Below are 15,168 nucleotides of genomic sequence, written 5' to 3'. Positions count from 1 at the left end.
TGTTTTTGTATCGTACTGGGTTTTTCCTTGTTTTTTTATTTATTATGACCATAAATTCAAAAGTATTTTCTTACATGTATGAAAGAACTGACTTACTGCACTTTAAACCTATTCACAATCTTTTAAATGTATATATGTGTATGTGTGTGTATATGTGTATATGTATTTACAATTATTGAATTAGAATTATGAAAATATTCTTGCTGATGTCAATGTTTGTGTAACACTTAAGTGATTACAGCATTACATTCATCCATCCATCCATTTTCTTGACCACTAATTCCTCACAAGGGTCACGGGGACGTTACATTTATTAATAAACTAAATCATCTAACCAGTTACTGCCTCCCCAAAATTTAATTTGGAATTTTATGTTTGTAGAGGTTTTACATGTTTTTGATATTTGAGAATAATTGATGTTCCATCATGAATCAATATCAGATTGAATGGAAGTAATTGAATCGAATAGAAAAAAATCCAAGTTGAATCGAACTGAACTGAGTATACAGTGATATATTTTAATTAAATATGATTATTAATTTATAACACTTTTTTTAAACATAAAAAAATGTGTGTGGTTTTATTTTTAACATGTTTAAAGGGTGAACCGACTAAGGTTCACTTTTACTTTTGTTTTTTGTACTTTTTATAAATTGATTTTTTTTAATCACAGTGTTGAACTTATTATTATTATTCTATTCATTGGTGTCCCTCAAGGCGCGATCCAACTCCCACTCGCATGTATGCTATGTACTGCACACAACACATAGAACCAGATCACACTTATGCAAGCATGCAAGATGAGCCTTGAGCTGGGGATGTGGGGATGATGTTTTTTTTTTTTTTTTTTAAATAAAGTTTACATATTTTATAATATTTATGATATGGCTGGAACAAATGAATTCCTATGGAAAACATGATTTTAAAGTAGAACAACTTGGAAGTTAGTCAGCACCTCAGAATGATTTGTGTTTGACTTTGGAAGTTCAATTATATGCACTTTCTGGAAAAAGTTTAAAAAAACAAAAAACAAAACAAAACAAAAAATCAAATAAAACAACAGTTCCCCTCAATTTCCTTTTATTTACAGACCATTTGAAGTCTGCTTTCTTTCACGCTCGTTCCACTCATTTGACCTTGAACCCCAACTTGACAGTTGCACCAGCCACACATGAACTTGCTGACCCCTTCCCCGCCAGTTTTACTCGATTTACATGCGCGCGCACACACACACACACAAGCTTCCCTTCCTCCCACCCAAACAACAGCCCACTTTGATCACCAAGGTTCACACCCACAGAATTGACGCTTTGTGTGGCCTTTCCTGAGCATTTTCTTTTGTCCTTGAGCTTGAAATTGAAATTGCGTCGCCTTTCCATCAGATTTATTCGATTACAGAGACTAAATTTCAATGTTCATTTCAAGTAGGACAATAAAACTATTATAAACAAACAAAACTATGCGTCTTTATCCTGACGGTTATAAGTATGAATTCCCAGAGCAGTTTGGAGGGGGTGTGGTTACATAGCAACGAGCCTGTTGATGTGCAAACAATGTTGATGTCAAAGAGGCCGGTTGTGCTTGACTTACTTATAGGTTGAGCTTCATGCAACAATGTCACTGGCGTGTTCCAGAGCGCACAGATGCAGGAACAGCTCACACACAAACGCACATCCTGCTGGATTGCCAACAAAACTGCTTGCACCGCAAATTTTTCTTACAAATGCTCATCAAACATTGCATTTTTTCGTGAAACTGTTCGTGGCAGTGGTGCAGGGTGTGGACACGGAAATGTGCTCATCAGCAAAACACGACGTTTAGGCCGTCAGTGGGCTCTTTATGAAAGCTATAAATCGGTGGTATGGAATGCTTTACGAGTGAGGTTTTCTGTAAAAGCTGGACTGCTTATGTTTCTTCATCATGCAAATGTACTTAAGGTGTGAAACAGGCTGAAAGGGTTTAAGGATAAAAGTGTGAAATTCTCACCACTTTTGCCGTCTCAGTTCTTTGTATGTCATTTTCATGATGTCATATGATTGAGGCAGATGATGTGAGTTATGATTATTTTAGAGTGAGTAAAAACTAGTCACGATTTTTCGCAATGCAATGAATTAATTGCCTTGTGGTGATTCATTTGAATGCCACCGCATTTTCGGCATCGGGTTTCAAGCCGCCATCTGCCCAGGGATTCATCTCCCGGCCAATCTGGAGCAACAGGAGAAAGTGAAAAGACATTTAAATATAGAAGTAAAAGTATAGCCGAGGATCTCTGACAAAAACAAGCGTGAATACGATGGGAAAGGTGACTTCAGGACATTCGCGCGCCAACGCTGAGGCTTTGAGGTTTAGGACCCTGTGTGTGCGTGAGCATGTGTGTCTGGTGTTTAACAACCTTTCTCTGTGACCTTCACAGGAAACTACAGGGCATCATTAGAGTTGGCACCAGATGCACTCACCCCACCACATTTCCCCCCCCAAAACTCTTCTTATTGTGTTTTTCAGGGTAAATGTGTGTGTAAAAATATAACACTTAAATGATAATGCTAATGGGAAAAAATTGTAAGCTAAAATATTTTTACAAGTTCTTAAACCTCCAACTCAAATCAACAAAAATGAGGCTTCAAGTTCTTTGTCACTCCTAGTTGAAGTCGACTAATATAAAACAAAGAAAATTACTAGGGATGTACGATACCACTTTTTTTTTTTTTTTTTAGGCTAATACTGATACCGATACTCAACTCTTGAGTAGTCACTGATACCAAAACCATTACTATATAAAATTCCCCCTAAAATGACAGATCATTTTAAAGCAAGACCTACATATTCCAACATAGTATTTTTCCTAATAAGATACATAATTGAAATTAATGGCAATTTTCTATTCCTCTAATTTCTAGTTCCTGATCGTAAAAGGAAGAGGGTGGTTTTGGTACCTTAAAATATGGCTAGCATCAGCAATGACACCATCCGGTACTCGCCCATCCCTAAAAATTACACTTTGCGTATTAAATCAACCACATAGCTTAACCGTTCAGTCCGCTAGCTTAATGCTAACATTAATTACCCTGTATGCTGCACTACTATAACCTTCTAAGCAACGGATTTTACACAAACAGTAATATAACAGCACTCTGTCATGTCTTCTTTATCATCCTCAAATAAAGAGGAATATTGAGTTGAAATGTCTCAATGAACTGTAAATCTGTCTGTTTGTCTGTCTTAAACTTCCTCCAGGTAGCCAATGTGAAAACACCATAAAGAGTAGCACAATTGCTATTCAATTGATGCAGTGTGACAAAAACGTTTTAATTATTTAAAATTCTACATTAATACAAATATGGAGCACTATTTTGTATTTATAAAAATACACAGTACCACTTTTGGGGAGAAAAGGGTGGAATTGAGTTCCATTCATTTTAATGGGAATAGATTTGAGATACGAGTGGTTTGAGTTATGAGTGTGAATTTTTTTTTACTTGTTTCAAGGCACCACTGGAATAGAAATATCCAATGTGGGGGCACACTATCGCCTGTATAACACTTTGAAACTGTACAGGTTATTTTGAAGTAGAATGGTGAATGGTGATGTGTACAATAATTTACATTATAATACCGCTCCATGCCGAATTCCTCCACACATTGGCTGCTAGGCTGGTTAAATATACACTTTCAAGCGGTAGACAGATTAGACAGAAAACTATCATATCAAAACCAAAAGGTACGCAGAGCTGCTTTGTCAGCACAAATTAGCTAAGTTCTGCCTCCATGAGTGAAAATGATGGGAGCTTCTTTTTTTTTTTTCTTCAAACTTTTTTTTTTTCTTGTCTAGACCAGTTTTGTTACTAAAAAGTGAGAAAAAATGGTTTACAAGTTGACTCTATCACACATGTAATAGATTTCAAGCTCCCATGAGGTGTTTCACTGGTTCACACTTGTTGCCTCTTGCGTGAAAATGCTTTATATCCAATTTGTGCTGCATAATTAATTGCTAACAGAAGTAGGAAGGGAAGCTGGTTCACTTAAGGTGACAGGAGACGGAATCACATGAGTGACCTTTGACTATCAATTGCTCTCATTCATTGCACAAGAATTTGGACGGCAAGTTACATCATCGTCCTACTTCACTGAAACACTAACGTGCACAGTTCAGTTGAACATAACGACACAAACACGCTTTACATCCCCCTTTATTAACAGTATTTAGAGGATGTGTCATATTTTATTATTGGAGACAAAACTGTCATGAGGTGTTTGAAAACAGAAATGGACTATACTGTAGTATTGTCGATGTAGTTTGTAGTGGTGTATAATTGCATTGCACATTATCCAATCTAAAACAATAGGATCTTATTAGATTGTTCATGTGCACATATGACACTGATGAAAAAGTGTCCCTGGGTGTTTGAGTTTATTTTAATGCATAATGTATTTATGTGAAGAAATATGGTGAAACTGAAATCAGTGTGTGCATGAATTTCTTTGAATGTCAAATGTTTGCAAATGAGGCAATCAGAAGAAACAAATTTTTAATGTGTAGCCTACATTTTTTATATTTAGGGCAGGGTCAATGATATAGTCTTAGTGATGCACTCGCCTGACTTTGGTGGTGGGTGAGTTCACTTCCCACTTAGTGATGGTGTGAATGGTTACCTGTCAATATGTGTTCCTTGAGATTGGCGACCAGTGCAGGGTGTTGACTACCTTTCGCCCAAAGTCAGCTGGCATAGTCTCCATTTTATGCTGAAAAGGATAAGCATCAGAGAAAATGAATGAATCAAGAGGAAATTCTATGAATTATGCTGCACACCACACAGAAACCAGATCATACATATGCAGGCATGCAAGGAGAAATGTCAGAGCAAAAGGGGCACACAAGCAGTACTACCTGGGGAGGGAGGTTTGGTACTGAGAGGCACTTTGACAGTAGTTTGGAATGTCTGTGCACTCCCACTAGTTTAAAAACAATAGATAATCTGATTAATATTGCATTCGGGGAACATGAATAAAGCAGCAAAAATACAGTAGACGTATCTCAGGCTGCGGCCATTTTGTCACTTGCTGTCAAGTTAAAATGACATCACAGTTGCTTAGTGCTTGTAATGACCAATCACGGCTCACTTATTGTCTGAGTTTGGTCATGTGACGTCCGCAAGCTAAGCCATGATTGGTTGTTTCTTGAACCCTGAGCAACTGTGATGTCATTTTAAGTTGACAGCAATTGGCAAATGGCCGCCCCCTAAAATGGATAAAAACAGGTGGACTTTGCTGCTTGATTTATTTTCTACAAATGTAATATTAAACAGAATACTGTGTTTACACTAGCGGGGCCACGTGCAACATATTCTAAAGAAAATGCTGGGGTTGACTTTGTCGTAAATAATTATGAACATTTATGATCAATTAGGGAAATTGGTTAGTTTCCCTCAACACGCCTGATGATGATCCCTGGCACACAAGTGCAAATCACATGGTTGGGAAACAATGTGGCTTCAAATGTCATTTTTCTTCCCTCATTGTAACAAAAGCCTTCTGTGAAAACGCGCAATGAGCGAAGCCAATTCAAAGTAATCTCACCACGAACAACAGGGTACCACCTGGAGCCGTTCGAAGGACACCCCTGAGAGTTCCACTGCCCTCCCCTTCCCGAGCTCGGCCCTCCCTTGCCCTCCCCTCCCCTCCTCCGGCCGTGTCCCGTAGCAGCAGCACCACTCGCAGTCAACCAGCGGGACTCCAGGCACTCACTTCCCCAGCTGCTGACGTCAGCTGGCAGCCTGGGCAGTGCTCGCCGCTCCGGACATAGCGCCGAGGAAAAATGCTGCTCTCCGTACCGCCAAGGGCAGGAATCAACCCGTACAGCGGCTTTAACAGCAGAAACAGCAAAAAGGTAAAAGTCTCTCTCGCTTTTCCACCATTTTGACTCGACTTCACCTCGCGGGGCAACACGCCCGCCCGCGCGCGTCGTCACGGAGAGGCTGGTGACAGTGGGCTGCAGTGTCCTTGAGAGGCCACTTGAATTTAACTTTTACACTTCGGTGGACAGCGGACAAGCTTTCACATTCGTCCGGACCCGGCTTGCTCCGAACCGGTCGGTCGCGAGGTGGCGTTTCGTGACGGCCGCCACCAGCCTTGTTTGTATGTTTGTGGCACACGCGGGAGAGCAACACGGGCGGGATGTGGACGAGGATTTTACGGACTCTTGTGGGGAAAAAAAAAAAAAAAAGTCCCCAGCGCAGAGCAACTTGTGCGCGGACGCCGTGGTTGGGTGCGTGCGTGAAAGTGGGAGCAGAAGCGCGAGGTTGAGAAGAAACGATCACAAACCAATGCTCCTATTTTCGCCTTCTTTCGGCTAAGTTGGCAAAGTTTGTTTTTCGCGTGTATTTTCCTTATGGAAGTGGAATATGCCCCACCCCTTTGGGGGAAAAAAACCCCACACGGTGACTGCTTTATTCCCAGAATTGTGAATTTTGTGGATTGTTTACATCAGGGGTGTCAAACATACGGCCCGCGGGCCGGATCAGGCCCGCAAAGGGGTTTAATCCGGCCCACGAGATGATTTTGTAAAGTAAAAAAATAATAATAAATTGTAATTTCGGACTAATTAATCATCCGTCCACAATCAAAACATATACATTTGTAATTTCACAAGCAGTCCTCAGATGAGCAATGCAACATGTACAGGGAATCGTCCTGGATGTCGTCATTTTACGCACAACTTAAAGTTACAGTTTGTTTAATTATTTTTATTTTTTTAAATCATAGACCGATATAAACATGTTAAATACGACACAAATTCATTTACTGGTAACACAAATAGCTATGACAAGGATTAGTGTCCTTATAACGTCATTAACTCATTTGCTCCCAAAAACGTATAAATACATTCTATTTTAAATATTACCATGCTCCCAAAGACATATTTATGTTTGCTTGTTTTTTTTATGCTAGAGCATATATTTGATGCAGCCTCTGAACTGAAGAGAACGCTTCAAGCAATGGTAGTTATTACAAAAACGGCCAGCAGGTGGCAGCAGCGTATAAGAGATCAACCAGGGCCATGTTGCAACAAGCTCTTTTTCCCCACAGTTTAAAACAGATTTGTGAATAATCATGAAACTCTGCTATCTTCTAATGCCAATTGCTGCAAAATAGAAACAGATACAAGTATATATTTTTTCCTGATGAAAGAAGAGACTCTAATCGTTTGGTTTGGTAGGTTCCATGTTTTGATAGCCATAGGATGCAATATTCTGTGGGCCTTGCAAAATCCAGCCAAACGGCGAAAAATGTGCTGCGACTTAATGAGTTAACTGCGCCACGCAATGCATTCTGGGAACAATATATATGCAAAACAGGTAGATTTAACACGTCCGGAACTTATACGGTCAAAATGTTGCCGCGTTCCATTTGTGTCCATGTTATTTTTCGGACCAATATGATGACAGTGGAGTTCTATAATTTAGGGCTGGCCCACAAATAGTGAAAATCTGCGCATAAATGACGGCAATTGTTTTTAAGTTATTTTCCCGATGCAGCCCACTTGGTTATATATTTTCCTCCATGCGGCCCCTGAGCTAATATGAGTTTGACACCCCTGGTTTACATTGTGACATTTTGAAACCAGTGTGAAGACGCCCACTGCTTAAAACATTCAACAGCAGTCACGATTTAAGTGTTGAAACGTAATTGAAACCTGAGCTGTTTCTTGTGGAGTCTTTGAATCATTTCCCCTTATTTCAGGCCGCCTAGCATCCTGTCTCCCATCCATAAATATGGGAGGAAAAATATTTATCGTCATTATGCATGTATCTTACTCACATTTTGAACTAAGCCATTTACAATGTACATGTCCTCTTCCTCTGATAGAGGCCAACGCCTGGCTCTCGTGTCAACATTTGTGTCTGCATAAGCATTAGGTTTCAATTGTCTGCTTTATATGACAGGTAAAGACACGCACACAATATATATACTGTACTGCATATTTGTCTCATTGTGAGACTTGTTAACTCTTCTAGTCTTCCTTCCATAAATGATCAAAGTGGATTATTTTCAGATGTTCATTGTCTCTTGTTTAAAAATAGCTGCTTTGTAGTAGAACCCATTGAACAACGGGGTCATTTTCTAGCCAAATAACTTCGCACAGTTTCTTTCTTGCAAGCCTTCTTGTGTTTATGTATGAACCGAATGAATGCAGGTCTTTTTGCTCAAATCACATCTTTTGCTCATACAGTATATTGTGTGTGTAATGTAGTCGTTTCACATGAGGTTTTAATGATGCTATCAGAGTCCAGTGTGAATGTACATCAGGCCCAAAATGATCCGCATGCACTGAAGATGTCTGCGCTCTGACGTCACTAGTTTGAAGGATGTTAAATGCATCTGTTGGAGAGAGATGCTCAGAGGGTGAATGCCAATTGGGGGCTTTTATTTCTATACTTAATGTCAGCTGCACTTTAAAAGCTGAACACACACAGAATCACAATGTTGTAATAAATAAAAAGCAAACCAACCTCATAGACAGCATACTGCATAGTCAAGTCAGAACGTCAACTATTACTATTACTTAAATGTGAACAAAAATTGGAGTTGCGTGCAAGACATTGGTGGAACGGATCGTCACAACAAGCAGCAATTTGGAAGATAGTAAACGATTCTTCAAAAAAAGTTCTTGCTTGAAGTGGTTTATTGACAGTTTAATTCTTTATATTCTTTTTAATGACGGTATTATACTGTTTCCATAAATATATCATTGGAGAAGGTTGATTTGAAATCTGAGTGTTTGAGCGACAAGCGTGGTCACGAAACAAATTCATCTAGTAAGTGAAGGCACCACTGTACTTTAAAAATCAACATTAAAATCCAACACAAACATGTGTGTTGTCATATGAATTATGGCATATTCCTCGAAAGCAACGTGAGCATGACCGAAATAAGGACTTAATAAAATAAAGATGGATTTGAACTGTAAAAGCAAGTATTTATTTTCTCCCTCATTTTAAATGTTCAACAAGTCTTTTCTCATGTAGAACTTCTACAGGTGAGGGATGATGACCTCGACAAAATATTTGCATCTTCAAAGCACATAACTTGGGTCAAAGGTTTCCAACATGTCGACAAATCACTGATTTTTCAGCATCTACAGTAAATTAGCATGCCTTTGGCAATATTCAACTTCAGCTGATCACCTGCGGGACAGCAAATGTGAAAATGTCTCCTCTCGTGTCACCTTTTTTGAAACATAGTTGGGGGAGGAGTTAGAAGAGTCACTGGATATAACGACCAAATCGCTAAAAGGGTAAAACTGATTTTACTGTTGTGAGCTAGTTCTTCTCTGTTCACAGCGATTTGGTTAGCTCAGCTGTGAGAAACAAAAGAAAAAAAAATCCCCATGACAAATACGTCAAATAAAATCGATTCATCACCAATCATAGTGGGAAGGAGGATACAAAGATTAGTGCAACCATTATTTTATTATGATATTGCATGGAGGAATGGCTGCCAGCTCTGTTTCGAGCCAGATGTGGTGGGATCACACACGTTTTCTCCAAAATCTTAGGATATCAAGGCAGACTTTTGATTACATTTGTCAGTGCCTTTCCTCCAGACTTGTGTGGCAAGACAAAGTGCCTCATATCTCTAAGCTTGTGCGTTGGAATCGGGCTGTACTGACTGGAGTAACTAACTCTTTCTTGATGTGAGGTTTGATGAATGCGACGCGGCCAATCACACTGCGGTCACATCTCGAAACATCACATCTTGAGGACTATAAGAAAGTGGCCTAGGCCCAAGTTAAATTTACAGTCTGCCACGATAAAATAGGTTACATATGGGCAAGAAAATAACTAAAATCTGAATTGGGCCGCCTTCAGCCAAAATGGGGTAATTCCCCGCTATAACAATATCAATGTGGAGTAATTTCTTTGGCATTTGAACTAACATTGACTCAGCAGAAAGCGATGCTGAATTTGAGTACAATAATTAAAATGTACTTAACGTTGATTGTCAAGCAACTGTTAGCCTTGCCATTAGATTTGGATGGCCTATCTGAAATGGGACAGTTAAAAAAGCAGAACACATTTTTCAAAACAGATGCTCTTGACGCACGTGCTTTTATGGAAAACACCGTATGAAAGGGGCCGCAATTCGTCAGCATAGATAAGAGTGTTTAAACAATCAAAGTGCTGTTATGCGGATTCACTTTGAAGATAGTATTGTGTAATCTCTGTCATTTTGTCATCTTCTGGCCATGGTCAATATGTTTACAACTAGTGTAGTATGCATTTATGTCTGTGGAAGATGTCATTAAAGAAGAGGAGTACGTTTTTCAAGTAGTAGTCCGGAATTGTGTATGTTGATGTTCGTGAGGTTCATGCTTCAAAGTGTTTCTCACTTTGAGTACAAGTTGACGTAGCTAGTGTTGATGTTATGGTAGAGCATATTTGAGAGCAAAGGACGCAACATTTGGGGGGCGTAAATACCCCAGGCACGTATGCAACATGACACAGAAAATAGAAACGGTTATATGAATGTTTTGCCTCTTCTACACATTACGTGACTCCTTGGGAATATAAAATGGCAGTGTTTATTGTATATACAACAATGTAAGAATTAGAAAGTGTCTACTTGTATAATAGACTGTGATTCAGCAGGATACTAATGTAGGTTGTAATGTGTATGATCCAGCCAGTGCATAACAATGAATATGCATTAAGACAGCGTTTCCCAAGCATCATTGTGCCAAAGCACCCATTTTACATAAGCTAAATCTCACGGCACACCACCAAACAAAACTAATGATCTCATCTCAATACAAATTGACTTACTCAGCGTCCGGGCCTATTTAATTGAACACACAACTGATATACTCGCCGGAAGCCATGACTTATTCTGTTGTATAAATGGAAACGGGTGGATAGTATACACAGGTTTAGTGGAAGAGTGTTTCATTGTTCTACCTTTCACTGGTATGAACAAAATTATATTTGTCATTTATACAGTAGATAATTTTCAGACAAATTAAGTAAGTGATATTGTATAATTTCCTATAGGCATGTTCGAAATTATTGGGAATACTGATTTGATAGGGTTTAGGTTACATGTGTATAATTGCACAATTCTGAATAAATGAACATTTTAAATGTTGAACAATTGAACATCATAAAACAAGCCGTCCAACTGCATGGGTCCATAAATCTGATTTTCAGTGAGATTGACTCTGTGGCTGCTTTCCTTTCTTGTCATATGGAACACAATGGGAAAATGGTTCCGCTCATGCTACGTGTTTGTTGCCACTAATTGAAGTCACTATTGTTTTTTTTTTGTTTTTGTTTTTTTAATATAGTCGCGGAGGGCTCGGAACAGTCTGGTCTGATTAACATAAGCACAATTGAAAGGTTATTTGGCAGACCCTTGTTATGTCTTTCTGATATATTCTATTATCTTTATAAACAAACCTCCACACAGTCAGACAAATCCCAACCATTCAGAAGAGGCAACAAATAGAAAATTGGAGCATTTGTTCAAATCTCCAAACCTTCTTTGGCCTACTTAGTGAGAGAAAAGGTTCACCAAAAGGTCAGGCGACTGTGTAAATGTTCCCCCCTCCCACCGCCTTCTTAGAGTTTCCCTCTGTTGCTCACATTCTGCCATATCTGAGTCGCACGATTACACAAAATAAATGTCTGAACACAAAATAAACACAGAGAGTGGTGAGAAAAGCTCTTTGTGTGGGGGTGGCGATTACAGAGCCCGGCAGCTCCAAGGTGTTTGGTTTCTGTTGCGTGGAAAGCCGCTGGCTCCTCCCCTGACTCAGCACCTCATTTCCTCCTTCGAATAAATAGAATTAATGTTCTCAAATTAAATTTGGTCATTTTCCACGTAAGGCTTCCTGAGAGGAAAAATAACAGGAGACGGCCTGTCGCCTCTCAAGGTATCATGGGTCTCGCTTAGGGCCTCATCGAATGGCTTGTTTATGTTCTTTGCAGTCAGACGTTCATTCTCATCTCGTCGTGAGCTCATCGGAAAAAAATGTCAATGCCTATTACAGTGACTTAATTGTCCAGATGAGCCAACAGACACTCGACGGCATCACAACACTACGAGGAACTAAAGCCAGTAATAAAACGGAATCGGCTAGACTAAAAAAAAAAAAAAAAGAGGTTCAGTACACGCAGCAGAGCCTTTAACTTTTAACTTTTAAACGGCTCACTGAGCAATTTTACTACAGATTGCCTCCTCCTGCCTTGTACTCCACCCTGTAATGACTGAAGCCCTTTTCATCTACGCACCTCTTTTTTTTTTCTTTTTTTTTTTTTTGCATGCGTGCCATTTTAATTTAATGACGACTTTTAACAAGTAAAATACCTTGTAATTTTCTTGTACTACTCTGTGAACTGAAGCACATTAACCTTGCTTATTTAGATCAAGACAAATATTTATAGATCTTATTTAGCAAACTCCTGGAGTACAGTGAACACCTGCCTATTTGCGGTTCTCTATTCACAAATTTGCCTATTTGAATGCATTTTCCTGGGGAACCTAAGATCAGCAAATCTTTGAAATATGCACCAATTCATGTTTTGTTGTACTTTTCCTGTAAGGGAACAAGAAGCCTCTGAAGCCCTTGCCCATAAAGAAGTAGTAATTGGTTGTTATAAGTCTGAGCGTATCTATTTGTTTTACACACCACCATTCATAACTGATACATATAATGCTGATGTGGCTTTTTCTTAATCCGAGAACCATTTTGAAATTTGCAAAATAGGTCTGACAAAAAGATGTTGGGGGGGACGTTAAAGCGATAAAGCCTTATCATTTCCACCTAACACTAAAAATAGTAGTCTGTGTGGAAGACAAGCGCATGCATGTTTGGGTATGCGCTAGTATCGTGCAGTAGAGGTACACGGTGTGTGTATATAGCACATATCTAGTGAAGTACGTCCAGCAGTCCCATTACTAATTAAAGTATTAAGTCACGTAACATATACACTGAGGGTATTCAAAAGCCAGTTTTGTCAGGCCAGCATGAATATTACAATAGAATTGAATGGGTATGAGATGTATAGTTTAGTTAAGTTAGTGTGATTGATGGTGACGTCTACCTGCAGTAGCGTAAAGGTCCTTTAAGTCTGTTCAAGGAAATGTCAGTCAAAACGAAACTTCCAGAAATCTCAGAAGTGATGCATTGCACTAAAGGTTAGAGCTGATCGGTATGAAATTTTTTATACAAGTGTTCAAAATGATCATAGTTATCAGGATTAAAAGAAATGTAAAACACAACAACAACAAAAACAGATACATGCAGTGAAAAAAAAAAGTTTGATTTTGAATAAAAAAATAAAATAAAAAAAATACTCATCCAGGTGTTAGCCTTCCGTCTCAAGACTCTAGTCCCCGTGCTCCTGACCTTGGTCTAATACTCAGGCGGCTGAAGTCAGGGCTATCTGAATTTTCCCATTTATACTTCTACAACACTGTCAAAACTATCCCTGTTTTGACAGATTGAAAATGCTAATATACATGCAGGGCCAACACTGCAAACGAGCTCCAATTGCTTGTCGTGCCAGCCTTATACAATTGTAAAACTGTACTCTGCATATATTTGGGTAGAAAATTTGAGTTATTGGTCTCATGTGCCTCAGTCACAGCAAATATAGAGTTGCTTGTTAAGCTAATACGCTAAGTTCTGTCTTCTCTATTGATAGTCAGGCTATGAGTTTGTGTAGCAGCCAAACACTTTTCTAATATTCTTAGTTACATTTGGTCCCATTTAAAAAATACGATATAATCATCTGTTTTACATATTTAGTATTTGACCAAACTCATTGCTTCTCGACTGTACACATATTAGTTCTTGTCAGATGGTCCAGATGTACTAAATGACGTGTTGTTGAGTGCATATTCATGTAAAGGGGGTAGCTATCAGCTATCTAGTCCATCCTGGATCAAATTTCAGAAGGGCACACAGGGGCTGTTTGTGCACTCAGAGCAGAAATGCTTCCTCTCTTTGTCTGTGAGACGTTTAGTCAGTCAGAGTCAAAAAGGCAGACTGAACAGCTGTTCAACACTATTGTCAGCACCAGTCACTCGGATAACCAGCACCCAAAACACAGCCTGCGTCATTTAGTGTGCAAATCTGTGCCACAAGGATGTGTTTCACAGTCGATCACTTGCACACAATATACTCTTCAGTTTGATAGGGACTGCATCTGATTTGCCTGTCATCTAACACATTTTCAACACAAGATTAAGACATTTCTAAAGAATATTGTACATTATGAGTGATAGGCAAGGTAATAGGTCAAAGCCCAACAATCCCCCCCCCCCAACCCTTTTTTACCTTTGGGTTTCGGTAAAGCACTTTTACTTTCCCGATACACAAAGAGCTTCACCACCATCACTTCAATCACCTAATAACGTTGATAGTGATGCTTATGCTCGCGGGGTCACGGGTGGTCTGAGAATTGTACATGCAACCTTTGGGTTAGGATTGATTGAACCACTACCACCTGATAACAGTTGCCTTGTTTATCACGGGTGTTGCATTCCAAAAACTACCAGCAATAATGGAAATCCGTGCTTTTTTTTTGTATTTTATTTTTATTTTTTTATTTTTTTTATTTATATACATCTTTGTTTATTATGAATGCTTTTTCTGTTTTGGTATGATTTCTACTTTATTATAAATGCTTTTTCATTCATCATAATGTTCTTTTTTCATTGACATTATTTTTTCCATTAAAAGTAAAAAAAAATTTTTTTTAATTTACTTATAACAGTATTTTTTTTCATTTATGTTTTTTCGTTTTGGTATGACTTTTAGTTTATTATGAATGCTTTTTCATTCATTTCATTCATTCATTCATTTATGGGGTTTTTTTCATTTACAGTCATTTTTCCCATTAAAAATGTTTTTTTGTTTTGTTTTGTTTTTTAATTGTTATACAGCACAGTATATATTTTCTATCTCTGGAATGCAATGTCGTGGAGCGACTGGACAGACACCGTTTGAAAGGTCTCGTCACTAAAGATGACTTGACTTGACTTGATGGCGAACTCAGGGGTGCCCGTATGTCCCCGGTTGAACGTAGGGTTCAAGAGATATGGCCGCGCAAAAAAAAAAAAAAAAAAAAACGTTAAAAAAAAAACACGCTGTAAAAAAATCTGCGAGGC

General features: G+C 38.7%; 1 protein-coding gene across 2 annotated transcripts in view; it reads left to right on the top strand.

The window, feature by feature from the left end:
• The first annotated feature begins 5,727 nt into the window (after positions 1–5,727).
• LOC144024221 (RNA-binding motif, single-stranded-interacting protein 2-like) overlaps positions 5,728–15,168 on the top strand; it is a 33,149-nt gene continuing 23,708 nt past the window's right edge. For both annotated transcript variants that reach the window (XM_077530378.1, XM_077530377.1), the window contains exon 1: positions 5,728–5,884. In XM_077530378.1, coding sequence (XP_077386504.1) covers positions 5,813–5,884 — 72 coding nt within the window. In that variant the 5' untranslated portion in view covers positions 5,728–5,812. The remainder of the gene's footprint in view (positions 5,885–15,168) is intronic.

The sequence above is a fragment of the Festucalex cinctus genome, chromosome 8, assembly GCF_051991245.1.
Source record: "Festucalex cinctus isolate MCC-2025b chromosome 8, RoL_Fcin_1.0, whole genome shotgun sequence".
Classification (NCBI taxonomy): Eukaryota; Metazoa; Chordata; class Actinopteri; order Syngnathiformes; family Syngnathidae; genus Festucalex; species Festucalex cinctus.
Note: the sequence above shows the minus strand (reverse complement) of the source record. Positions and strands in the feature narration are given on the sequence as shown.